At 50.0% G+C, this 27,957-nt stretch overlaps 1 protein-coding gene across 1 annotated transcript; it reads right to left on the reverse strand.

Moving 5' to 3' along the window:
* Positions 1–3,142: 3,142 nt before the first annotated feature.
* Positions 3,143–26,092, reverse strand: PSTPIP2 (proline-serine-threonine phosphatase interacting protein 2). The gene is made up of 15 exons (XM_059492163.1): positions 26,029–26,092; positions 17,392–17,492; positions 15,709–15,786; positions 14,753–14,787; positions 13,183–13,289; positions 12,440–12,502; positions 10,894–10,992; positions 9,956–10,001; positions 9,483–9,562; positions 7,630–7,728; positions 7,029–7,125; positions 6,647–6,728; positions 5,914–5,948; positions 5,559–5,616; positions 3,143–5,055 (listed from the first exon to the last, which is right to left on the reverse strand). Exons 1-14 carry the CDS (start codon positions 26,059–26,061, stop codon positions 5,567–5,569), a joined length of 1,005 nt encoding a protein of 334 aa, XP_059348146.1. The 5' UTR covers positions 26,062–26,092; the 3' UTR covers positions 3,143–5,055; positions 5,559–5,566.
* Between the last annotated feature and the right edge of the window lie 1,865 nt (positions 26,093–27,957).

Below are 27,957 nucleotides of genomic sequence, written 5' to 3' on the forward strand. Positions count from 1 at the left end.
ACTCCCTGGGGACACACAGACACTCCGTGGGGACTCACAGACACTCCCTGGGGACTCACAGACACTCCGTGGGGACACACAGACACTCCCTGGGGACACACAGACACTCCGTGGGGACTCACAAACACTCCGTGGGGACACACAGACACTCCGTGGGGACACACAGACACTCCCTGGGGACTCACAAACACTCCGTGGGGACACACAGACACTCCCTGGGGACACACAGACACTCCGTGGGGACTCACAGACACTCCCTGGGGACTCACAGACACTCCGTGGGGACACACAGACACTCCCTGGGGACACACAGACACTCCCTGGGGACTCACAGACACTCCCTGGGGACTCACAGACACTCCGTGGGGACACACAGACACTCCCTGGGGACACACAGACACTCCCTGGGGACTCACAGACACTCCGTGGGGACACACAGACACTCCCTGGGGACACACAGACACTCCGTGGGGACTCACAGACACTCCGTGGGGACACACAGACACTCCCTGGGGACACACAGACACTCCGTGGGGACTCACAGACACTCCCTGGGGACTCACAGACACTCCGTGGGGACACACAGACACTCCCTGGGGACACACAGACACTCCGTGGGGACTCACAGACACTCCCTGGGGACTCACAGACACTCCGTGGGGACACACAGACACTCCCTGGGGACACACAGACACTCCCTGGGGACTCACAGACACTCCGTGGGGACACACAGACACTCCCTGGGGACACACAGACACTCCCTGGGGACTCACAGACACTCCGTGGGGACACACAGACACTCCCTGGGGACACACAGACACTCCGTGGGGACACACAGACACTCCGTGGGGACACACAGACACTCCCTGGGGACTCACAGACACTCCGTGGGGACACACAGACACTCCCTGGGGACACACAGACACTCCCTGGGGACTCACAGACACTCCGTGGGGACACACAGACACTCCCTGGGGACACACAGACACTCCCTGGGGACTCACAGACACTCCGTGGGGACACACAGACACTCCGTGGGGACATACAGACACTCCGTGGGGACACACAGGCACTGCGTGGGGACACACAGACACTCCGTGGGGACACACAGACACTCCGTGGGGACACACAGACACTCTGTGGGGACACACAGACACTCCGTGGGGACTCACAGACACTCCCTGGGGACACACAGACACTCCGTGGGGACATACAGACACTCCGTGGGGACACACAGACACTCCGTGGGGACATACAGACACTCCGTGGGGACACACAGACACTCCGTGGGGACTCACAAACACTCCGTGGGGACACACAGACACTCCCTGGGGACACACAGACACTCCCTGGGGACTCACAGACACTCCGTGGGGACACACAGACACTCCGTGGGGACACACAGACACTCCGTGGGGACACACAGACACTCCGTGGGGACATACAGACACTCCGTGGGGACACACAGGCACTGCGTGGGGACACACAGACACTCCGTGGGTGCACACCGGCACTCCGTGGGGATACACAGGCACTGCATGGGGACACACAGACACTCCGTGGGTGCACACAGACACTCCGTGGGGACACACAGGCACGCCGTGGGGACACACAGGCACTCAGAGGGACATACAGACACTCATAAGGACATACATACACTTCTTGGGGACAGATAGACACTCCGTGGGGACACACAGACACTCCGTGGGGACGTACAGACACTCATGGGAACACACAGACACTCTAGGGACACACAGACCCCCATCGGGACAGACACACACTCTGTGGGGGCAGACAGACACTCATAGGGACACAAAGACACTTCATAGGGACATACAGACACTTCATGGGGACAGACAGACGCTCCGTGGGGACACACAGACACTCATGGGGACAGACAGATACTCTATGGGGGCAGACAGGCACTCATAGGGACACAAAGACACTCTATGGGGATGGACAGACACTCCTTGGGGACACACAGACACTCATGGGGACACTTAGATCATCCATGGGGACATTTAGACTGCCCATGGGGTCACACAGGCCATCCATGGGGACACACAGCGTGTCCATGGGAACACACAGGCCATCCATGGGGACACACAGAGCGCCCATGGGGTGACACAAAGTGTGCATGTTGGCATCCAGTGCATCCATAGGGACAAACAGGGACACACAGACTGCCCAGAGGGACTCACAGAGAGTCCACAGTGACCCAGAGATTGCTATAGGGACTCAAAGACCATCTATAGGGCCAGCCCAAGCTTCTGCCACAGGGAATGTGGAATGAGAAGCCAAGCCCCCACTAGCAGGATGGGGAGTGTGAGCTCACTTCGGTGTGCCCCAGGGCGTGAGACACCCTCCATCCAGCACAGCAGGAATGCTGGCTCAGCCCCAGAGCAGGAGCCGCTGTCCCCCAGAGCCCTGTCCTGGCACCCAGCCATCCCCAGGGAGCCACAGCTGAGCAGGAGGGACTTCCCTCAGTGCCCAGGAGGATGAGCCCCCCCCAGAGCTCAGGGGCACATCACAGCCCCATTACTGGCCTTGAACAGGCACTGTTCTCTCCCTGGAACCTTGTACTTAGAGCTTGAGAAGTCTTTGTGTTACTAGTGTAACCTGGAATTTGTAGTATCTATGGGAAAGGTAAACTGGACGTGGCTGTAGGGGGAAACCTTCTCCAGCACCCCAATTCTGGGATTACTTCTGTGCTTTCAGTAAATGTGCGAGCCAAGTTTTAGCCCCACTGGGCACCTCTACACCCAGAAAACCCAAACAGCATCTGTTGTGTTCAATCAGTGGAAAAATCCCAGAAGAGAAATCATGCAAGTTTTTGCAGAGCAGACACTCCTCCAGGGCAAGCCCTGCATGGTCTGCAGCTCATGGCTAATGATATGCACTTCTCATGCCATTCTCTTTTGGGGTTTTTTCTGCCGTTGCTGTGTTGCTATTGAGCAAGGACTGAAATAAAGGATGTGATCTTGTAGGTTTCCATCCAGGATAGACTAGGATGCTTTGCATGGATCCCAAACCCGTCCCCGACAGAAAGTGAACACGACAACTTTAAAAAAGAACACATATCCAGAACACGAGACTCAGAACTTATTTTTTAAAATATGTATTTATAGAACTAAGACTACAGCAGGCTCCTTCAGAAGAGTATTTGTATCCTTGGTCTTTCAGAAATAAATAGGATAGCTGATTCCTAGCCATGTGCACTCTGCACAGCTCACAGTGAGGCAGCAGGGCAGATGTTGGAGCTCATTGTCATCTTCCCCACACAAATAAATCCAGTGAAAACCCCAAGGACTGGTGGGCTGAGGCACATGCGGAAGCCATGCAGATTAAACTTGAAAAACATCATAAAAACAGCAAATCACGTTGCTCCAGGTTAGTGGCCTGGCACCAGGTTTAGATAGGTAAACTGTGTGTTTATCCCCATGTCCTGTGTCCCTGTGTCCAGTGAAATAAGGCAGCAAGGAGCAGTGGAGCAGCACTGCACACAGGGACATCAGAGAGACCAGCAGCCCCAGGGCACAAAAGCTTCTGGATCAAAGCCATAATCATATCTATATCTGTGGCAACAACAAGGGCAGGAACTTTCAGGAGAAGTGGTCAGAAAAACAGGTTTCATGGCTCCAGCAATAGATAGGTTTGTTTCCAGTGGTGCATAGTCAGAATAAGAGGTTAGAGAATCAGAGAAGTTAATTAAATCATACAGTCAGAGAATCCCAGGATGGTTTGGGTTAGAAGGGACCTTAAAGACCACCTAGTTCTGATGCCTTAGGATTCTACCTTTTATATTTTTCAAATATTTGTAATCCTGCAATTCTTTAGTGTATAATCCTAAACTCCATATGGAGTGTTGGCTACTGCTTTCCTATTTTGGTCAGACAAAACAATTCCTCTCTAGGCCTGGGAATCAAGGACTCCTTACTGTCTCAGGCCCTGAGAAACATAAACAGAAGTGAGTTGAAGGGCAGCAAACTTGGGATAAATGACTTCATTACCTGAAGCTGCAATTGGAAGATTAACCCCCAACATGCAAATGGACCGAACTTACAAAAATGTGAAAACCCATGACCCACAGTCCATACATTGGGGAGCTTTGTCTGCCCAAAATGTACCTGAAGGCCCTTCAATAAATATAACTTTTTATTCCTTTCGTTTCGTCTGGACTCTGTTTTTAGGTAGTCCCAAAAAGGCATCAGTTCCAACTCCCTGCTACGGGCAGGGACACTTTCCACTAGATCAGGTGGCTCCAAGCCCCATCCAGCCTGGTCTCCAGAGCTTACCAGGGGCAACCTGATAAACCTAAAAGCCAACAAGACCCTCATCAGAGAGGTGGCTGGAAGAGTTGAATAAATTCCTTAGAACCTTCCTGGGACCTCCCAGCAGGTTGGATGTGACACAGCCCCTCCCTGGGTAGATGCAAAGCAGCTTCCACTTAACCCTGGAGCACAGCTACAGCTAAGACAGACACGTGGTGCAAATGCTGGTGCCTCTCTAAGTAAGATTTCTGAGAGATATGAGTAAAATTTCATCTAAATGACCTAAAATTTCACCTAAATTTCACCTAAAGTTTAATCCCCACTTATGAAAGACTTTAGGTACGGGCAAGAGCCTTTAGGAACAGGCAAAACCTGAGATTTGGGAGGGATGCACATACCCTGGACACAAGCCAGCGTGCCCAAAGCATCGTGCAGCACTCCTCCCTGCACATACAACTTCTTAGTTATACAGAGAGTGGGAGGCCCCAGACTTTCTAGATGGCTACACTTCAGAATAACTTCAAATCAAAACCTTCTTCTGACACAGGTCACCCCTGTGTCTGGTCCTTTTCCTCCTCTGAGTGTGAAGATCCATCCAAGGAGTTTGCTGATCAAAGGCACAGGTTTTTAGTAAGCGCTTTCTGAATGTACAAATAATTATCATAGTCCTCAAATATTCTCTTGAAAAGCAGAATCACTTCAGCTCTGGGTGTCTGGGAATAACTGAAAACACCATCTCTGCCATGCTGGTCAGACCAACAGTGTCTTCTGCCTTCTGGAAAACCTAGAGAACAGGATCAGCAGTGTCTAAACCACAGCTACAGCTCAGACAAATAATGGGAGGGCTGACAGAAGCATCACTTCCAATTAGTCACCTCAAAATGTCATTCCTTAACCAATGGCCTTTTTTCCCCACTGTCCCTCCTCTGTGTAGCTTCATCTCATACTAAATCCTTTCTTACAGAATGCCAGAATGGTTTGGGTTGGAATGGACCATCAGGACCATCTAATTCCATGGGCAGAGACACCTTCTACTATCCCAGATTGCTCCAAGCCCCATCCAAACTGGCCTGGAACACTTCCAGGGATACAGGGGCAGCCACAGCTGCTCTGGGCACCCTGTGCCAGGGCCTCACCACCCTCTCAGGGAAGAATTTCTCCCCTCTAGCTGATCTAAATGTACCCTCTTTTAGTATAAATCATTCCTCTTTATCATATTACTATATGCCCAGGTAAAAAATTCCTCCCTTTCTTCAAAGCCTCATTTAATCAAAAGTGGGTACTCACTGTGACTGTTAGAAATGTACCAAGCTGTAGCCATCAACTGTGGCATAATCAGGCTCCCCTGAAACACAGAGCACAAAAAATCCCCTCAGGTTTCCCATCAGAAGTGCTCATTATGTGACTTTAAACAGAGCAGAAGCACCACACACTGGCCGTCCATGTTAAAGCGAGTGAGTGAATGAGGTTCAAGCAAGGCTGGGAGAGCTGGGGGTGTTCACTTGGAGAAGAGAAGGCTCCAAGGAGACCTTAGAGTTCCTTCCAGTGCCTAAAGGGTGTTTAAGGGATCTGGAAAGGGACTTTGGGCAAGGGCTGAAGTGATAGCACGCATGGCAAGAAAGCCCATGAAGCAGTAACTCACCTGGTGCACTGGTCGGGGTGGGCAGAGGTCCCCTCCTGCACAGAAGGAAACAAACACAGAGTTGAGGATCTGCACGGCTCAGGGACTCCCTTTGCCCTGGTTCTGCACCCCCCAGCTCCCCCCCAGAGCTGGTGGGAGGGAAGGAGGTTTGGCCATCCTGGGCTTTATGGAGACCTGACAAGGCAAGTCACAGTGGGCTCACCACCCACAGCCCACTTGGAAAACACAGGAATCGAACCTGACACAGTGAGTGGGGAAGAGGAAAAAATAACCAGAAAGCACTGACTCAGGGAAAAACTGACAAGTGAGTTGTCAGGGCATGTCTTTCAACATGCCTTTGTCCAGAGTGAGACATCAGGAAGCTGTAATTGAACATGACTCCTCTCTCAGTGTGGCAGCCAAAGTGGCAATTCATCCTTAGCATGAGTCTTGGCCCCAGCCATCATCTTGCCCCCAACAGAAAAACCCTTCACTGTGTCCTCCATGCCTAGCTTCTGTCCCACGAGAGTGAATCCAGCTCTGCAGTTCCTCCCTCCACCCACAAATGCTTTTAACTCTCCTCAGATCTCCTCCTGTGATCTGTCATGGTGACATGCCACATCATGAGCCATGCAAGCAAATATTGTCCTCTAATACCTTTAAGGCCAGTTTCCAATAGACTGAAAGGAAAAAAATTATGCCTGTTTGGGGGGAGTGAGAATCATCTGCAATAACAATTGCAGGTGTACCTTACCTTGATATAGGCACAGGAGCTGGACTTCTCGCAGGAGTCACATTTCTCTGGGCATTATAGTAGTTTTCATAAACAACAGGAGCTAGGAAAAGTTGACAGTAGTAAAATACAAGCCTCTTACAGACATAAAATACTTCCTATACCAGCATTCAGCTGCCAAGTCTTTCCCCTCTCTGAGAAAATGTCTGATAGGAAACCAAAAAAATTTGAGACTATGATCTCCAGGGGCTGTCAAAAGTGCCACAGACTAGTGTTGCAAGGCAGTGAATGAAATGCAAAATGAGTGTTTCCTGCACACAAAATGATGCTGACCAGAGCAGCCAGCTCCATGAGGAGTACAGAGCAATCAGCACTACTTTCTGAGATTCTACTAAGCTCTTACCTGGAGCCAAACTTCCAGTTTTGCGTAAATTTACGAAAAAATCAACATCCTTCTCAATGCTGCACATTTCTAAACTCTTGCGGATTTCCTCGTATTTCTGCAAAAGGGAAATAAAATGCATTTGTATACATCAGGCGTCAGATCAAAAAAACAAGGCTTTTCTCCTTTGCTTACCACAGATAGGGTGAAAGCCTAGTACTCACATGAGCTCCAGCATCAGGGGAATCACAGAATCCCAGAATGGTTTGGATTGGAAAGGAAATTAGAAGCCCATCCCATTCCACTCCCTGCCATAGGCAGGGACACCTTCCACTAGATAAGATTGCTCCAAGCCCTGTCCAACCTGGCCTTGGACATTTCCAGGGATCCAGAGGCAAGTTTCTCTGGGTAACCTGTGCCAGGGCCTCACCACCCTCAAAAATGTGGAATTCCCAGAGGAAACCTCATTTGCAGGAGTTTTGGCCAATCCTTCTGCTTGCCCACTCACGCTGGTGTCTGTGGTCAATCAAGGGCCAACTTGGATGTAACACAGCTTAGTGCACAGGGAAACAAACTGGGCTTTTCTTTCTACACAGAAAAAGGAAGGTTTTGAGTTAAGTACCTCATCATTCTGGACACAGCCCAGGGAGAGCTGGTTGACGTGGAGCCAGAGGGCATTACGGAAATAGTTGATCCGCTCGCACTCCTGAGTCTCAAAGAACTGAAACAACACAGACAAAACTGTCCATAACATCTTCAAAACGAGGGCAAATCTCTTTTGTCCTGATTGCTTCCCACCCCCACGTGCCACAACAAAGCCAACTGCCAGGAGCAGTTGGTGTTGATCTTCTGCAGGAAGCTGAGTCCTCCAGCTTGTCCAGAGGAGAATAATCCCTCTATGCATCCAGGTGATGTACCAGGCTTGGAAAATCTGCAAGACTAATGTGGAGGGGACCACCCAGCACATTTCTACCTCTGGGGAGACCAAGCCAGCTTCCTAAAGGCAGTACAGGTTCCCAAAGTATCTTGTGCTCCTGTGGTCCCAGCCCACTTCCCTTACCAAGGTACCCTTAAATCCCAGAATCATTTAGATTAGAAAAGCCCTCTAAGATCATCAAATCCCACCTGCACTGCCAAGGCCACCACTAACACATTTCCCCAGGTGCCACATGTACATGGGTTTTTTGTAACGTTTCCATGTTCCAGATATGGAGCAATAAAAAAAAAGGGGGATGTATGAAAACAGAGGTGTTTCTGTTTCTTTCCTGCCTAGCCCTTTTCCAAGCAGGTTTAAAGCCTTTTGAAATCTGCTGTCTGGTACACCTCAATTTCACGTGTTTTTACACATTCCCATGAACATCCACACTTGTTATCACTTATGACCTTTGCAACACATGGAGAGGAAAACTGCCACATCATCCATCTGCAAAAGTGAATCTGCTGCTTTCCACTCCCCACCACAGAACCATTAGGGTTGGAAACACTGTCTAAGAGCATTGAGTCCAACCACTAACCCAGCACTGCCAAGCCACCACTAAACTGTGTCCCCATCCTAGAGGCTTCCAGAGAAGACACCAAAAGCACACCAGCACAGAGACACCCATGCACACCACACAAAACAGACAGAAAATTCAGTTCAAAAGGGAAAATTGGGATAGCAGCCTGAAGAGAGGTGTGGAAAAGGCAACAAGAGAGGTAACTTGGAAGGCATCAGCACTGCTGGGAATGAGAAAGCTGGTTGCAAGCCTGAAGCAGATCTGGGATAAAACCCATCTTTGCAGTCTCTGTCCACCCCTCAGTCACAGATCACAGGCCAGCAGCAGAGCAGCTGCTCAGCCTTCTTGCTACCAGTCTGGAATTCCCCAGGGCATGTGCTGGAAATCCCTGCTGGGCCACTTCCCTGTGAGGCCGTCTGCTTCAGCTGATACACCCTCTCAGAGGGGTTCCCACACTACTGCATGGTTTGTGAGGCACTAGGTGAAGAGCTCTTGGCACAGTGTGCATGTGGAGGTGGGTGGCTTCACCTGCATCCCCAGCCACCACCAGCCCCTGCTGGAAAGTCATGCAAAGTCTTCCAGAGTTTCAGACAATCTTCTGAGCAAAAAAGGTGCTGTTGAGGCTCCAGGACATACTGGCCTGGGGTTACTAAATGTGCAGAGGTGACCACAGCTGTCCAAGATGACAGCCATGCTTCACTTGCAAGCAGGTAGTGGGCAAAAATGTCACCACCTTGACTCTGTCAATTTTAGAAGCTGGTGGAGAAAATAATAAAATGAGAGCAGAAACCTTGAGCAATGGGGCCTTGAATCCAGAAGCCATGCTTCAGACACACACAGGGTTAGCTGCAATACATCCTGGTGCTTCACTGCCAGGGGAATACAAAACCAGCAAATCTGCACTGTCCCTGAGCCCTGCAGCCAGGACTGCAAACCCAGAGGAACAGGCTGGCATGTGGGGGTGTTTAGGGGCATTTACCTCACAAGCTTTGATGTGCTCGTTCTGCCATTCGTCCCGGATCTTCTCCATTGTGGTCACACTCTGCTGGTAACTCCTGTCTGTCAGACAAATCACATTTTGGCTGAAGGTGCCTCTGCCCATGGCAGTGGGGCTGGAATGAGATGACCTTTAAGGTCCCTTCCAACCCAAATCATTTTATGATTCTGTGATTCCATGATTAACATTCATTTTAAAAAAATCCCTTCACTAGAAGGTAATTCTAGGGCTGGGAAAAAGGCTGAAAAGGGTGGGAGATCAGGGATAAAAAAGAAGGACATAGTTTTAGTGAGATCATGCAGGTTTCTCCAGGGACATTGCCCACTGCTGCTATCTTAGGAATGTGTTTCCAAGGAGTCATGCCTGGCCCAAGAGCTGGAGCTCATCCACAAGATGTGCCACAGCTTCAAAAGCCCCTGCCCCTCGCCCTCCCAACGCGGCATTTCCACACTCACCAGTGTCCTCCAGTGCTGATTTCGTCTGAGCCAGCTTCAGGAACAGCTGCCAAAACCAGGAGAGGCAAGGAAGGTGAAGAAGAGGCTGTGTGCATCACCAATGGCACTGCATCCCCACTGGGGAGCATCACCAGCCTCCCCATCTCACCCCAAACTCAGAGCTGAAACAAGAGCTGGGGCATGAGAGCTGCAAGAAAAGACATCCCTTTCCCCCCCACACCATAGCCTCTTGGGAAGGATGAAAGTTTGACAAGAAAGTCTCACAGATATGTATGTTTAGCAGAAAGATTTTTAAATGTAGAATCTGAAGAAGGAGTAGAGATGGAAGCAAGTTTTGATAAAGAAGAAAAGAATTGCTGAGCCAGTCTTACTGGATAACCAAGGAGGCAAAGGGTGTGTTAGTTAGAAGGGGTTTTTATGACTTACAGCAAAGGATAAACCTACTTCAAACAAGAAGATGTTTTTACCAAGCAGAAAGATAGCACAGCAAACAAGGCAGCAAAGTTGCAAGTAGAAAAAAGTTCTCAGAATTTTCCACCACAAGAAAACTGAAAAACAACTTCTAGTGTAAACTGTAATGCACTGACTTTTAGTGATTAGAGAATAGTAACATGAATATGGTAATTATAGTAGTTATGATAGGCTAGAAATAATAGTTAAGGTATAGATTGGTTCTTCTGTGTTAAGATGCTCAGCAAAGAAAAGTATATAATGCATTGTAACCAAAAGAAAAGTATATAATGCAACATAACCTAAACCAAAGGGTCTCCAGGCCTGTCTGCAGCTGGAGCTGACAGCTGTAGGCACAGGCTCTGTCACCCAGAACCCTGCACTGCTCTAATGCCTTAGATGTAATAAACTGCATTCTGGAGAGCCCCCTGGAGTCCTGCATCTCCCCTTCAGGCTCTTGCAGGGCTGAATTGAATGCCTGCCCTTACCTTCTCCTGCTGCTTCTGAGTGACCAGGTTGGCGTTGCGATGCACGGCCTGCTCCGCCTCGTCCTTGTCGCGACAGCGCTGCTCGTACAGACGCTTGGCCTGGGACAGACACCACACACACAGATTGTTGTGGTGTGATGGAATAGCCTGTCCATCCCGGTTCTTTCCCCAGGTGTGCCAATAACCTCTCCCTTCCCCTCCCCTTGCCTCTTGCTGAGTGCTGTCTGTCAATCTTGGCATTCCAGCAAGGGCGTTGTGTGATTGGCAAAGTTCAAGAGATGCCTCTCAGCCCTGGGGACATTGGGCCATCCAGGTATCATTTGTCCCTTGAGACTTCTCCCCCCATACCTGGTTGGTGGGATCCCTACCACTTCCCTCCCCCTCTCCCCGGGCTTAAAAGACACGAGGACCACACAGTTCCCTCAATTCTGTTGGAGCTGTTGCTGCATTCAGAGGCCTGTGTGCCAGGAATAAACCTCTGGATTCAAACTCCCCAGTAGAACTGACTCCTTTTCCTTCACCTCACCTAAAACCTTTCCACCAGAGGTAAACCTGAGCTCCTGCATGCCTGGACTTGTCCCAAGCACCCAGCTGCACCATCCAGCTTAGCCAAGGTGAAACCACCACAGTGTCTCTGAGGTGAAACCACCACAGCTGCCACCTTTGGTCAAGCAGCAAGGCCAGACAAGCCCAGGCACGTTCCATCCGGCAATATTGCTATTCAATTCCAATACCAGATGTTGGATGTAGGCACACCTCAGGGGGAAAAGCTCAGCCTGCAAGGGAACAGCCTGCCTGCAGAGCAGGGAACGGCAAAAAGGTGCCCTGCAGCTTGGGAGAAGCCTTGCGAGGCAAGGATTGGGGTGAAAAGCTTCTGGCAGTCAAGGGCATGTCCAGGGAAGGGCTGGGGAACAGGCAGGAGCACAAGGGTGATGAGAAGCAGCTGAGGGAGCTGGGCAGGGGCTGAGCCTGGAGCAAAGGAGGCTCAGGGGGGCCCTTGTGGCTCTGCACAGCTCCTGACAGGAGGGGACAGCCGGGGGGGTCGGGCTGTGCTCCAGGGAACAAGAGACAAGAGGAGAGGAAGTGGCCTCAAGTTGCATCAGAGGAGGTTTAGAGTAAATATTCAGAGAAACCTCTTCACAGAAAGGGTTTTCGTGCCCTGGGACAGGCTTCCCAGGGCAGTGAGGTAGTCACCATCCATGGAAGTGTTCATAAAAGGTGTGGATGTGGCCCTTGGGGAGACAGGTTAGTGGCAGGCTTGGCAGTGCTGGGCAAATGGTGGACTCAAGCATCTTAGAGGCTTTTCCAACCTGAATAATTCTCTGACTCTAAACCATTTGTATCCAACTCTGCAAGGCTACCAGTGGCCTTGTCTTTGTTGTGCTCTTCACTTTTTCTGAGCACACCCTGCACACCACTCACACAGACACAGCAGAGTCACAGCAGAGGAGGAAACTCCTCTCATTTAAGCCTGTCCCAGTGCTCTGTGTGTGTGTGTGTGGACCATTAACCCACATGGCAAGAAACAGCAGCGTATTTGCTTTACCTCCATGGTCTTCTTGTACTGAAGATTCCTGTTTTTGTGAATGGCCTCCATTATCAGCTCTATCTGTGAAGACAAAAGACCTGTGGTCAGCACGTCACTGACCATCAAAGCTCCAGGACACACTGTCTGGCTTACAAGAAGAGCCACAGACCACACTGAGATGTGTTTAAAGACCTTCATCCATCCAAATCATCTTCACAAAACTCATCTTTTGTGCTTCTGCCTAAGCCTTGAATTGTAGGCAATTGTAGCCCTTTGTGTATGCAAAGGAACTCTACAAACTAAATCCCAGCAATATATAGTACTGTACCATCTCCACAGACTCTGGCAAAACTGAGAAAACACTGGCAAAACACTCCCCTCTGCTGGGTACAAACCAGTCCCTGGTTCTAGCAGTTTTCCCTGGTTTTCCAGACAAAACAATCTAAGCCAGAAGAAGTTAAAAGGCTTGGCCACTTTTACAGCCCCTATGGAGATCACACAGCCCTACAAACAAACGTTTTAAAAACATTCCAATGCTGCGGCTGGCCCCAAAACACACACGAAGAAGATGTGGAAGTGAGAAGAAGGAAGTTGGAGGTTACTACACAGTTACAACACATAGGAAGGAGCTCAGCACTTCCCAGCAGCACAGGCACTGGGGGCGTGGCAGGGGCTGGGACATGGCATGAGACATTGATCAGCCCCTTGCTGGGGCAGGATCAGCACCCTGCAGGAAGGCACATCTCCCCACCGTGCCTCACCTTTTTCCGATGCAGCTTTTGCTTTTCCCTGAAATCCTCCATCTTCTTTGCCTCCTCCCGAAGGGTTTGCGCCAGCTGGATGTGACCTTGTCCCACATTGTCTATCTCTGCAAAGAGAAAACAAATTCATTATTAATATATATATATAAATTCCTAAAGACACTGTTTCTCAAGTCAGCTTAGAGCACACCACACATGCCCTTTCAGAAATACGAAAAGCTCCAGCTTGTTTGAAGCAGCCTCCAAGCAGCACTCACCAGTGTAAGGATCAGTCCTGCTGGGACCTGCTCTCCAGTTTGAGAAAACTCTCCCCCTCACACAGGTAAATCTGGGCATGTTTCAACACACTGCACTGCCCCAGGCCAGCAGGCAGCAGCTTGGAGCACAGAAAAATGAAGGCTAAAACAACCTCAGGCTCCTCTGGCTGAAGGCGAGGTGGCCACACTGTGAAACACCCTCAGAATCCACGAAGGGAGCAGAGCCAAATGGCAGCTCCTGATTCAGCCCACAAAGCTGCTCCAAACCCGCAGCTGTGAACTGTCAGCAGTGATGAGGGCAGAGCCCTGTTAGGGAGGTCCACAGGGGCAGCAAAGAAACCTGGATCAGGCAGGGGATGGACTGGGCACAGGACAGTGGAGTGCTCACCCTCCAGGTGCTGTCTGATGGGACCACGGCAGGATGTGACCATGACAATGTACAGTGGCCAAAGCACCATCTTGTAGATGCTCCAGTTAGAATCACAGCATCATTTAGGCTGGAAAAACCCTCTTAAGATCCTCAAGTTCAACCATTCCCTCAGCACTGCCAAGGCCTGCCACAGACTCATGTCCCCAAGTGCCACATCCATATGGTTTTTAAATCCCTCTGCGGATGGGGACTCTCCCACTGCCCTGGGCAGCTGTGCCAGGCCTGGACAACTTTTTCCATGAGACAATTTCCCTAATATCCAATCTAAACCTCCCCATGCCCAGCCTGAGGCCGTTCCTTCTGCTCCTGTTCCTGTTCCCTGGAGCACAGCCCGACCCCCCGGCTGTCCCCTCCTGTCAGGAGCTGTGCAGAGCCACAAGGGCCCCCCTGAGCCTCCTTTGCTCCAGGCTCAGCCCCTGCCCAGCTCCCTCAGCCTCTCCTGGGGCTCCAGCCCCTTCCCAGCTCCGTTCCCTGTCCTGGACACGCTCCAGCCCCTCGGTGTCTCTCTTGTGCTGAGGGCCCAGAGCTGTCCCCAGGTTCAAGGTGTGAGTTGCAGTGTGTTTGTGAAGAGGACAAGCCTGTCCAGCAAACTCCAGATAAGCTTCCCATGCACAGCTTCCTATGCACAACACAAACATGACCTCTGAGCTGCAGCCAGACCTGAAAGCCCAAGAGATTCCAAAATGATGCCCTGAGGGTCTCCTGTCCCACACATGTCCTGGCTCATTTTGTCCAAAGCCCCACACACTGGGATGAACCAGGCCAGCTGTACAGCCTTTGCCTGGCCTCAGCACTGCACAGCTTTAGAGATTTCTCTTCTGTTTTCTTCCCAAGCAGTTGCCTTCAGGCTTTACTGTCCTGGCAAACACAAATAATTACTTACGTTGCTTGAAAACATCAAGGGATCTCTTCAGCGTGCTGAAAAACACAGGCAGGGCATTAAAAAGGGTGGAGAAGCAGAGTCGGGCACAGGCACAGCAGAGCACCTCTTCCAAAACACAGCTCACTCAACAATGCCCAAAGAACCTTAAAGCACATTTATTTACCCTCTTAGTACCTCCATCTTTTTCCCCTCTCAGCAGGTACAACACAGTTCACTTGGTTTGACATCTTTCTGAACGCTGGATGCTATTAAAAATTCAAAGTTTCACAACAAATGCTTCTGGAAACCTCCTAAAACCAAAATTTTGGGACAATTTCAACATGGTTTGAAAGTGTCCCAACCATTGTTGAAAATGTTTCAACCATTGCCAGAGGTTGGAAAATAAGGGAAAAATTTTCTCCCTATTAGGGAGATTTTTATTCCCTATTATTCCTAAACAGGAAAAATTTTCTCCCTATTAATATTGCACAGTAAAGATGGTAAAAACATTTTAAGTGACACCTCAGTATGAAACTGTAAGTAAATGACCAGGGTGTGTATAAAGTGCAGAAATAAAGGAGGAAGCAGAAGGCAGTGAGGATCACTTGGGAAATGGAGCAAGCTGTGGTGGCCACAGCATGCTGGGCTCAAAAGATGTGCATGGTTTGAGTCAGGGAAGTACCTGTACTTCCCTGCCTGGAGGTAACCCAAGGTCTCACGATCCCCAGCCTTCTGCTGACCCACCAACCCACATCCCCCTGAGCATCTACAGGGCCTTGGTTAATCTGTGGCTAAGGGGAACTTGGTGGGCTCCAGCTGAAAGCCAATGAGAACCCAACTGAGCACTGCTCATTCATGAGAACGATTTCAGCTCGTCTTCCGAATGTCTCAATCACGTTTCAATTCTGTTTTGTCTCACAGCTTCCTTCCTTCTCTTCCTCCTTCAGGGACACCCATAAAAGCAACTGTGAACTTACTTCAGCTCTGTCTGCCCACAGGGCTTCTTCTTTGATAAGTTAATGAGCTCCTTGCCATATTTTTCTTCTATAATTGCTCTGTTGAGGAAAGAGAAGTCACCACAGAGAGAAATCATCGATTGGTTTGCAATGGAAGGGACCTGAAAGCTCATCCAGTTCTGCCCTCTGCCATGGGCAAGGACACCTTCCACTAACCCAGGGTGCTCCAAGCCCTGTCCAACCTAGCCTGGGACACTGCCAGGGATCCAGGGGCAGCCACAGCTGCTCTGGGCAAACTGTGCCAGAGAGGGTCCCACCACCCTCACAGCCAGCAATTCCTTCCCTACATCCCATCTATGTGTGGCAATAAGTACTCTCTGCACCTGGCACTAATCCTTAGGGAGAGCATCTGAAAAAGAGACCAAACCTCATGAGGTGACATAAATAACATCTTTGAGAGACCATATTATCTCCCCCTCTTGGAAGAAAGGAAGGAGGAAAAGGGACTTCCTGTGTTGCAGTGTTGCAGTGTAAGAATAACCAGGTCTTTGTTTTTTAAATCACTACAGACAACCAGGACTGGAATTGCTTGATGAAATGTAGTTCTCTCCATGTGCCCAGCAGAAAGGAACAAGTACTCCTAGAGGCTGCCATTAAAACATCCACTGGATAAAATAAACAACTTTTTAAAATGTCCTAACTACTAACACAGATGAAGACCCTTGTATGGTTGATTTCTGGAGCCTGGCAATGAAATTCACCTACCTTAACTCTAAAAACTCCAGAAGCTAATAGGGAAATTGAAAAAAAATGTACTATAGATTGATTTTTTTTAATACACCTAGCAACATTCCCATGAACTTCGTTTGAGACAAAACATCCAGCAGGAACATTTTCCATATCTGGAACTGTGCTGGACAACTGGGCCAAGCCCAGAGAGTGGCAAATCCAGGCCCAGCCTCTGATTTCCTCCTGGCCAGACACTGCAGTGGCAACCCACACATCCTTCAAAGCCAAAGAGGGCACAGGGTGTAGAGGAGGCTTCTGGCACTCTGCATTGTCACTGATGAGAGAGACTTGGTTCGCAGGGTCCACTTCCTCCTGTGGAAGGTCAAATTTTCCTGGAACGTGGGATTACAGCCTGAAGAGATGTAGGTGCATTAGACACTTTTAAGTGCAGCTCTCCTCCTGTTCATCCCCATTTTGTTAGAAGTAGCAAACAGGATGCTCTATACAGAGTTGTGCAATCAGAGGTTGGTTTTCTCCAACTGTCATTACCAAAATGACATTAATTCAATGTACAGTATTCTACAATGCTCTTCATATTTAGCCACTGCTAACCAGGTGAGCCATAAAGGTGAAATACATCAGATTTTAGTCAGATCGTCACCAGGCACAGAACCTCTGCTTATGTCATCTCCTCTGATTAATAATGGCAGCACCTAACCCTACCATTTCTTAACACTGAATCTGTGGGGAGTTCATAATGCACAGAGACAAAGACAGGACAAAGCCATGGCTCTCCTGGGCCAAGATCTTCTAACTTGATCCTCTGCAAGGCAAACAGCAAGGTGAACTTCATGGGACAGCCTTTTATCATCAGTTAAACGTGGCAGAAACCAAGCTGGGAACACCAGGAGAAGGAGCAGCGCCACAGCAGCACTCCCAGGCTCCACCCAGCCCGCGCCAGAGGCAGCTCCCTACCTTTCCTTCAGAAAGTCTTCAAACTCCTTGCAGTTCTTCCTGCCATCGTTCAGGTGCTGGATGATGCTGTCGTAGCCAACTGTGCTGGTCAGGTCCGTGCTCTGGAAACACAGGAGCAGGAGTCATGTCCCTGCCAGCACAATCCATGGACACTGCCACCTCCTGAGGCATTTGCACAGGCCATGGCTCAGGGGGAGAAAGCGTGCAAGTGCCTCCTTATGAAATAAAATATGTTATTTTTAGGGGTGGGAGAGGCTCCAGAATGAGAACAATGGTGGCAATTTGAGACAAGGTACATCTGTGCCACCCACGCCTGCCATAGATTGTGAAGGGTCATTTTCTTCCAAATTATTCCTTAAAAACATATATTGCATGGATGTATGTAGAAAAAATGAAAAAGAAAAAGAAAAAGGAAAAGAAAAAGGAAAAGGAAAAGAAAAAGAAAAAGAAAAAGAAAAAGAAAAAGAAAAAGAAAAAGAAAAAGAAAAAGAAAAAGAAAAAGAAAAAGAAAAAGAAAAAGAAAAAGAAAAAGAAAAAGAAAAAGAAAAAGAAAAAGAAAAAGAAAAAGAAAAAGAAAAAAGAAGAAAAAGAAAATGAAAAAAAAGAAAAAAGAGAAAAGAAAAAGAAAAAGGGAAAAGGAAAAAAAGAAAAAGAAAAAGAAAAAGAAAAAGAAAAAAAGAAGAAAAAGAAAAAGAATAAAAAGAAAAACCAAAAGAAAAACCAAAAGAAAAAGAAAAAGAAGATGCAGCGATGCTGTAGGCTGACTTACTCTACCCCATTTTTCCCATTCCTATGCATGGCTGCAGAAAAGGGAGGAATAGTAGGAGCAGGTACGAAACCCAGCAACAGGAAACAAAAGCCACGAAAGGTTATCAAGAAACCTGAAGAGGATTGTGGCAGGATGGAGAGATTCAGGAAATGGTTCAAAGCCAGGACGAGAGCATGCAGAGATCTGGCATAACAGTGTGGGCAGCTGAAGAGGGGATTTCTTAAGAATTTGTTCCTGGTGCAATAAAGGAGAAGGAACAGAGCTGGTATCTGTGATAAAGGAACAGTTTAAATAAGTGTAATTCCTTATTCAAGTACTTGACTGTCAGTGACCAGAAAGCAAGAAGTGAAGGGGAGATGTGGCGGAGTGGGACTGGCAGAAAATCCACAGGTATCCCAGACCAGCTTTGCATGGGAAGACAGGACTGTGAAGCAGGACCTAGCAGAAACCAAACTTCCTTTACAAAGTACAAATGTCCCTCCAAAATGAGGTTGGTACTGATAAACCCACAGCCAGCTCTCAGGTTCACATCTTCACGAACCGAGTCTGTGAAAAGGAAACAATGCACTGGAGTCAGGCTTCATCACATTTGCAAAGCACAGGATCAGCCCCTCTTGAATTCCTGTCCCCACTTTCAAAGGAAACAGAAGGGATGCAGAGCACAGCTGCTGGCCACTGCCAACCCAGGCAGGAGGGAGGCTCAGAGCCCATCAGTGACCACTGCCCATCCAGGGGAGGCTCAGAGCCCATCACTGATCACTGCACACCCAGGGGAGGCTCAGAGCCCCATCACTGCTCATTCAGGAGCACCCAGAGGCTCCTGCATCCTGCTCTAGCACTCTTGGGCTCTCTGTGCCAAGCAGAAGGGTCAAGGAATACCCATAAATAATGTGCACTAAGCTCCTTGTTTTACCACTCTTCCTCCTACTGTAGAGGGATTTAATTCTAGCACGTGTGTGTTTCCTAAGCACCCAAAACAGGACCAGACCTCGGGGTGCAAGGCGTTATATGAATCACACAATTGTTTAAGTTGGAAAAACCCTCTGAAATCATCAAGTCTAAACATTCCCCAGCACTGCCAAACCATTCAACTAACCACGTCCCTGAGTGCCACATTTATATGGCTTTTAAATTCCTCCAGGTGAGTTTTCCATGGGAGGAACTCCCAGCCCAGATGGAGTTGGGCAGGGTTTTATGGTCTCAAATCAGCCTTTGCAGAAACCTTCTGGGCAGGTTTGGCACAGAAAGACTCAAAAGGACCAGCATGACTGGGGGTGCTCAGCCTGGAGAAGGCTCCAGGGAGAGCTCAGAGCCCTGTCCAGTGCCCACAGAGACTCCAGGAGAGCTGCAGAGGGACTGGGGACAAGGAATGGGGGGACACGGGGAATGGCTTCCACTGCCAGAGGGCAGGGACAGATGGGATATTGGGAAGTAATTGCTGGCTATAAAGATGGTGAGGTCCTGGCCCAGGGTGTCCAGAGCAGCTGTGGCTGCCCTCTGAATCCCTGGAAGTGTCCAAGGCCAGGCTGGACAGGGCTTGGAGCAGCCTGGGATAGTGGAAGGTGTCCCTGCCATGGCAGGGGGTAGAATTGGATGGTCTTGAGGGTCCCTTTCAACCCAAACCATTCTGGGATTCTGTGACTGCAAAGGCAGGGCTGGCAACAGCAAGGGAAGAGGAAGTGCAGCATGGCATGCACAGAGCCATAGGCACAGAGAAGATTATTTAAAAACATAATAAACCAACCCAAAGGCAAGTATGAAAGATGGGGAGCTGCACCAAGCCCTGCCCAAACAGAGCATGAGGATCTCTCCTGCCATTCTCCTGCACACATCTGTCCTGGCCCTCCCTGCTGGGCACAGCTCTGAGCCCACGTGCTATTCAGAGCACAGCCCATGGAAACTGCAAACAGATGATTTCAAGGTGACAAAGCAGCACCTGATGTTTCCCAAGCTCACAGGACATGCAACCCTCTCCCTTCCTGATCTGCCGCCTGGATTTGCACCCAATGGAATCAATAACGAGAAGGAATTTGTGTGCTGCTTGTGACATTTTGAGGTTTGGTGTAGAAGCGAAGGGAGACGACCCATCCTCTGATCAGCATCGAACTCCGATTTATTGATCCAACATGCACATTTTATAACCATGTTATTTAAGTTCATACATATTGCAAAACCCGAGCTCATCATTGGTCACAGATTACACAGCAACCCCTCCTTTTGTTTTCAATACCTGTGGTTTGTTATTGAGACTAAGACTTGTTTTTCTTATTCTGTTATGAACGGTTCTCAAGGTCTCCATGTTTGTCACTTTCCCATGCTTATCCAAGGACAAGATATTTACTTGTTATTAAAAAACAACCTGAGAACTTCTGCTGTTTACAGGAATGTGCCTGAGAATTTTGTTGTTTACAGGAACAGGCTTTGAGAATTTACAGCTTACAGCTGCCTTTTACTTTTCAATCAGCTGTATATGATTATGGCATGTCTGAACAAAACTGTATAAGCCATGTCTGAGCAAAATTCTCCAACAGTTTGGTTACACTTTCAGCCAAAAGCAGGGGCTAAAATGCTCTGCTGGGGATGGGAAAGCACGTCATGATCCTGTCTGAGTCACAGCAAGCTGCTGAGCCTGACGCTTCCATCTCCTACCCCAATTTACCAGAAAACCCCTGCAGACACACACCCTGGGAAGAAAATGACAGTGGAGAGCTGTTTCAGTGAGAAAAGTTCTCTAAGACCGTTAAGTCTTAGAGGGAGTTAACCACTCCCCAGTATTGCCCACCCCACCATTAAACCATCTCCCCAAGTGCCACATCCACACAGCTTTTAAATCCCTCTGGGGACAGGGAGTCCCCCACTGCCCTGGGCAGCCTGTTTCTAGGACTAATAACCCTTGCTATGAAGAAATTTTCCCTAATATCCAAATCAAACATCACTTTACACAGCCTGAGGCCGTTCCTTCTGCTCCTGTTCCTGTTCCCTGGAGCACAGCCCGACCCCCCCGGCTGTCCCCTCCTGTCAGGAGCTGTGCAGAGCCACAAGGGCCCCCCTGAGCCTCCTTTGCTCCAGGCTCAGCCCCTGCCCAGCTCCCTCAGCCTCTCCTGGGGCTCCAGCCCCTTCCCAGCTCCGTTCCCTGCCCTGGACACGCTCCAGCCCCTCGGTGTCTCTCTTGTGCTGAGGGCCCAGAGCTGTCCCCAGCACTGGAGCTGCCTCAGCAGGGCCGGCACAGGGACAGGCCCTGCCCTGGGGCTGTGTCACAGCCTGGCTGGGACAGCCCAGGGGCCATTGGCCTCCTGCCCCCCTGGGCACCCTGGGCTCGTGTCCAGCCCCTGGCATCAGCACCCCCAGGCCCTTTCCCAAAGGGCCCTTTCCAGCCCCTCTGCCCAGCCTGGAGCTGCAGGGAATGGTGAGACCCAAAGCAGGACCCAGCTCTTCTCCTTGGTGCCCCTCTCACCCTTGGCCTCAGGCCATGGATCCAGCCCGCCCAGACCCCTCTGCAGAGCCTTCCTGCCCTCCATCTGTCTGTCCCAACCTTCCCAAACTGAAAGGTTTGGGGCACTGCACATGTTCATAGACCATCTCCTGAAGGATCTGTATTTATTCCAAGCTCCCAGAATGTTTCCTCAGCCTTGTGTGCTTAGAGAAATGCACCAGAAGCTGGTGACTATTTTAGTAGTTGCAAAAACTGTGCAAGTGTAGCTGGCTGTGCTGTCCTTGCTCAGTCAGTGCCTGCAGAAGTTACTGAGACAAAGAGAAGTGCTTTTTCATGCTGGTGCCCACAGGGAACAGGGCGAGGAGAGGCTACACAAGGCCGCAGCTCCTCCCCACCCCACAACCAGGAGGATACAACAGGACAGACAAAACTCACTGCAGGGAGGAAAAGCCTCACTGCAAATCCGCCCACCTGGGACCAGCATCCTGCAAAAGGCAGCTTTTTGATTAGTAATTTTCCATTTGAAGTTTCCTTCCCCTACACCAGCCTGTTCATCCCAGAGACACCAAAAGCAAAGGACTGTTTCGCCTTGATGCAATTTCTTCTTCCCACAAATCCCACCTTGTTCCTTCGAAACAACGACCTGGGGATTTCACAATGCTGCTGCCAAGTTCCACCAAGGCAGTGCCCATTTAGAGAAGGACAGGCAGGGGGAAGGGGAAGTGAAACAGCCATAATCAGACAGCAGCCGGGAAATAAACCCAGGAACCCAGGGCTGCATCCCCCCAGACATGGGTTGTTTTAGCAACATTGCTAAAAACACAGCAGGGAGCAGAGCACTACCTTGTTGAAGGCAAAATGACTAAAATTTCATTCTCCAAGCTGCAACCTGTTTAGCCCACAGATCAGAATTAGAGTGGTTCTTAGCATTAATGTAATTTCTATTTTTACCATATGGTTTTACAGCACCAAAGTGCACGATGAGACCCAAGGTTGTGGGGTTACCTGAACTGTGTGTAAGAACAGGCTTGTGGAAAACAAGGCATGTTTTCACTTAAGAAAGTGAAAAAAAGTGAAAGAAAAGACCTCATAGTGAAAGAAGAAGAGCAGATTGCAAAAACAAATGAAAACAAAATGTCAGGCTTGCCCGACTTGTGGCAATCACTACAGGCAGGACAGGGACAAACAAACATGAGTTTTGGGGTATTTTTGTTTTTGCACAGCTCACTCAGAGGCCTGTGGGAGTGAGTGACATGGGAGTCAGAGCATGCAGGGCAAAATATGTTTTCAGCTTCAGGCATGTCTGGACTTCAGTCCCTGAGCAGCAGGAGCTGCAGTAGGGTGCCAGGGAGCAAACATCTTTATTCAAGGAAATTCATCATCTTGTATTGAGACCTGGGAGCACAAGCAAACTTCAGTGCACTGAGCCAATGGGCCTGTGTCTTCCCACCAGAGCACATCAGGAATATCCCACCATCAGCTCCAGCAGGGAACAGGAGCCAGTGCAGGAACAGTCACAGCACCCACCGAAGGAACCACAACTGCTGGGGTTTATAACTAAATCAGTCCCCAGGTGAGGCTGGAAGCACAGCTCTGCTATTCCAACAGAGCAAAGGGTGGGCTGCAGCTTAGCCTGCAATCACAGAATCCCAGAATGGTTCGGGTTGGCAGGGACCTTGAACCTCATCCCATTCCACTCCCTGCCATGGACAGGGACACCTTCCCCTGTCCCAGGCTGCTCCCAGCCCCATCCAGCCTGGCCTGGGGCACTGCCAGGGATCCAGGGGCAGCCACAGCTGCTCTGGGCACCCTGGGCTCACCCTCACCCTTACCATCCTATCCCCACAAACAAATCTAGAGGTCATCACTCACAACCAGTCACATTTCAAAGCTGGGAGATCCAATACCAAAACTGGCCTAGGTTTTGAGAGCTTGAACATTTTTTAGACTTTGTCCCATCAGTTGGACCATACTTCCCCTGGAGCACTCCCAAGGTCTCCTCATCAGGCTGTCCTAACCATCAAGAAATTTGCTCCCACATGAGTAACATACATTTTTTCCCAGTATTTAGGGATTCTGCAGGTAGAATGGGATGATGAGTTAATTTGGAGGAAAAAAAAAAAGGCATGTACATTTTGTTGGACCAGCAGATCTGAGCTGAGCCATCATCACCACTAAAGAACAGTGTGACAGCATCTGCCACCTGCCCAGGATCATGCAGCAATGGCCCTCTTGGTCTCACCCTGTCTGACAAGTGAAGAACCTACAGAAGACAAAAATTGTGCCTCACCAAGCTCTTTGTAATGATAGGACAAGGAATTACAGTTTTGAACAAAAATATGGGAGATTCATATTAAATACAGGGAAGGAATTATTTGGATTGTTTATGAGTGAGAGTATTAAAACACTGGCAGAGGTTACCTACACATGCTGTGGGTACACCATCCCTGGAAGCATTCCAGGCCAGGCTGGACAGGGCATAGAGCAACCTAGTCTCATGGAAGGTGTCCCTGACCATAGCAAGGTGGTGGACTAGATGGTTTGTAAGGTCTTTCCCAACCCAAACTGCTCAATGCTTCTATGATTCTAAGAAATCACTTGCTTCAGCAAAGACTTCTCCTTCTATTTTTTGCCTTACGCAAACCAATCTGAGAGGAAAATTGCAGGAGGAAGTGCTTGCCCACTCACAGCACTCAACAGCAGGTGGAAGCTGGATCTGCAGCCCTGCACACTTAATCTTCCTTTGGTTTTTTTCCCTTCCTATCCTTATCCACCCCTCCTCCAGCCCTCACAGCTGATGCACAGTCACCAGTACGTGGTGTGGCAGCTGCTTTGGGGTGGTACCTGCCTTTTCCATGGGCCCAACGACTGCAGAAGAGCCTCAGTCTCTCCACTGAATCACCTCCATCACGCTCCCGTCCAGCCTCAGTCAGGGGGCTTGGAGCACATGGGCTTCAGAAAGGACAAAACCCTGGAAAAATCCCTGGCAGCACCAGTGGTTTGGGGCTCAGCAAGAACCAGGGATTATTCAGAAGTGGTCAAGCAGGGATGAGTGCCCCACACAACACCACAGATCCTCCTTATCTTGGAAGCTGGAGGCTGCTCCTGTCCTAGGAGCCCCCTCCTCCAAGATCCTCCTTCAAAAAGCACCACACCAGCGCAGGAGAGGAACAAAGCGGGCAGAAATGGCCGAAGTCAGCCCTGCGGTGAGGAGCTCTTCTTCAATCCCACATGCCACTGAGGCACAGCAAACCCTGCCTGCTCAGCCTTTCTGCCATCACAGTGGTTCCTCCAGCACCCTCAGAACCGCACGTCTGCAAAGCCAAGGGAGCACTGTGGAAAATTTCTGTGTAACAAATAGCTGGGAAGCAGCTGCCAGGTGCAGAGTTGGCTTTATTCTCCACAACAGGTTTGACATCTGTGTGGGATTTACGTGTTTGACAACGCTATGCCAGTTAACTTGTTAATGATGCTGGGCAAGGCTCTGCACTGATTCCTCAACACTCAGGAGCCCCAGACCTGGTGCCAGCTCTTCCTGGGGCCTGTACTTCTCTCTCATGTCCTACAAGATGGGAGATGCTTCCAGGCAACATCTGGGAAACCCCAAGCAGCACCATTCACAGATGAAGATTTTCAGCCCCAAAAGACCAAATTTTGTAATTCACTTCCTGGTCACCAATACCTAGAATGAAGATCCACCACAAGAGGAACCGAGTAGCCACAGAGTTTTAGCTCTGCAGCAGATACCTGGGTTTCCTGCACTTCTCCTTTTATAAAAGCATAATTCTGACTGAAAAGAATAAATTGTGGTTTTCCCTGAACTGTGGGTTTTCCTCCATGGCTCAACAGCTGGCAGCAGCATCATACCAAGTGACTTGCTCATCTCCAGGATTAGCTCCACAAGAGGAGAACATTTTTCACCATGCTGTCTTCAAGTAGTTCACCAATGGCAAATTAATAGTATCAAACCCTTCACCCTGGCACTGACTTCCTCCAGCAAGGCAGCAGCCACTGCTGGGATTCTTTTGGCTCTGCATGGAGCAGGCTGTAAAGCCACAACTCTCAAGACATGCATGGTGGGCAGTGCCTGCTGGGGATCACAGAATCCCAGAATGGTTTGGGTTGGAAGGAACCTTAAAGCACATTTCATTCCATCCCCTGCCACAGGCAGGGACACCTTCCACTATCCCAGCAAAGCCCCGTCCAACCTGGCCTTGGACACTTCCAGGGATCCAGCGGCAGCCACAGCTTCTCTGGGTACCCTGCGCCAGTGTTCTACTGACCGAGTGCATTCAGCAAAGTCACCCCACGACAACGATCGTTGGCTTAGGAGCAACTCCAACCAGAGCGCAGTGATCCCTCCACCTCCAGGTGCGCCCCCCGGCCCCGGCTGGCTGTGTCCCCGGTGTCCCGGTCCCGCCGTGCTCCCACTCACCCAGAAGTTGTCCCTGAACCGCGCCTCCCGCATCGTGCTGCTGCCGCCGCCGCCGCGCTGTGCCGCTCCCTGCCCGGCCCGGCCCGCCGAGTCTCCTCCCACGCACGGTGCTCCCGCCCCGGGATGCCCGCGGGTGGAGGAGCGGGACGTGCAGCGCCGAGCGGGCGGGACCGGGGGGAGGCAGGCCCGGCGCCGCGGGACGAACCCACCCGTGCGGTGCCCCAAGGACAGAGGGAGCGGAGCCGGAGCAGCTCGGCCAGTGGCTGCACAGCCCTGCCCACGCCACCTGCAGCACCCTGCCCGCCCGGCTCGGAGCTTCAGGAATGCTTTGGGAAGGTTTTATGGAATCAGAGAATTGCTTAGGTTGCAAAAGCCCTCCAAGGTCGAGTGCAACCATTCGCCCGACCGCTACCAAGCCCGCCCATGTCCCACACATCCACATCCACATCCACAGGACTTTTTAATGCAAGGGTGAGGAGGTCACTACTGCCCTGGGAAGCCTGTGCTAGGGCAGGAAAACTCTCCAGGTCAAGAAACTTTCCCAATATCCAATCCAAACCTATCCTGGCACAGCTGCAGGCCATTCCCTCTGCTCCTGTCCCTGTTCCCTGGGAGCACAGCCTGACCCCCCCGGCTGTCCCCTCCTGTCAGGAGCTGTGCAGAGCCACAAGGGCCCCCCTGAGCCTCCTTTGCTCCAGGCTCAGCCCCTGCCCAGCCGCTCCTGAACACGCACAACTCCCCTTCACCACACACATCCCATGTCACACAGTTTATTAGGGGCCATTGCCTGACACAAGGCACTCCATGAGGGAGCTCTGAGCAATGCTTGGAAAATATGAAAGCAAAGATTGGACACTGCATACTGAAATGCCTCAATCACACCCACCACACTCAGATTGAGGCTTTTGCTTGAACACAGGGGCAGCTAAAACACTCCAGTAGTGTAAAAAAATGCATTTTCAACTTAGTGAAATAAGTCTGCTCAATTGTAACCTGAGGCTAATTTATGCAGACTGTGTGTAGCGTCTAGACAAAAGAGAGCACAAACCACTACCATGAATCCACTCCACCGAGCACTTCAATGTGCTCTAAGAGAACTGGAGAGGGACTTTGGGCACAGAGTAACAGAGCAAGGGAGAACTGTCTTTCCACTGAGAGGGCAGGGATAGATGGGATATTGGGAAGAGACTCTTCCCAGAGAGGATGGTGAGGCCAGGGCACAGGTTTCCCAGAGCAGCTGTGGCTCCCCACCCCTGGCAGCGTCCAAGGCCAGGTTGGAGAGGGTTTGGAGCAGCCTGGGAAGAAGTGCTCCACACACAGCAGCAGGTAGACACAGACCATCTTTAAGGTCCTTTTCAAACCAAACCACTGTGATTTTGTGATCCACTCACTATTTCCCAGCTTCCAGCCCCAGCCCTTGGCACCACTCAGGAACATTTATCTTATGTTACTAGAAAAAAATAGATCTCTGTTTAGGACTGAGATACTTTTGAGTTCAGGACTTTCCAACTATAGCAGCACGTGAAGCATGGCAAGCAACATCAAGCAGTAACGAGGGTTTAGTCACTGGGCAGAAAGTCACAAGCTTTTACAGCTGTCCTGGAAGGAACGTGATGTTGGGCAGATCAGAGTGGAAATGTTCCACAGCAGAATTCCCTCACACCTGTGAGGCCCCCCAGCCACCTCCTCTGAGGCTGTAGGGTTAAAGAAACAAGATGAAGGAACACAAGATCCTCCTCCTGGAGCACAGCACTAACTGTTCCCAAGAAGGTATTTGCCATATCTGGATTTCAAGTGTGTGTTTATTTTTGCCTAGTACTGCAGATCCCACTCTCTTAAAGCACTCAGGCCCTTAACAAGAGAAGCTTGTCAGCCCGAACTGTGTGAGAATGTTTCCAGCTGCCTGTAACTCCACACCTGGACTGGGAG

The sequence above is a fragment of the Ammospiza nelsoni genome, chromosome Z, assembly GCF_027579445.1.
Source record: "Ammospiza nelsoni isolate bAmmNel1 chromosome Z, bAmmNel1.pri, whole genome shotgun sequence".
Lineage (NCBI taxonomy): Eukaryota > Metazoa > Chordata > Aves > Passeriformes > Passerellidae > Ammospiza > Ammospiza nelsoni.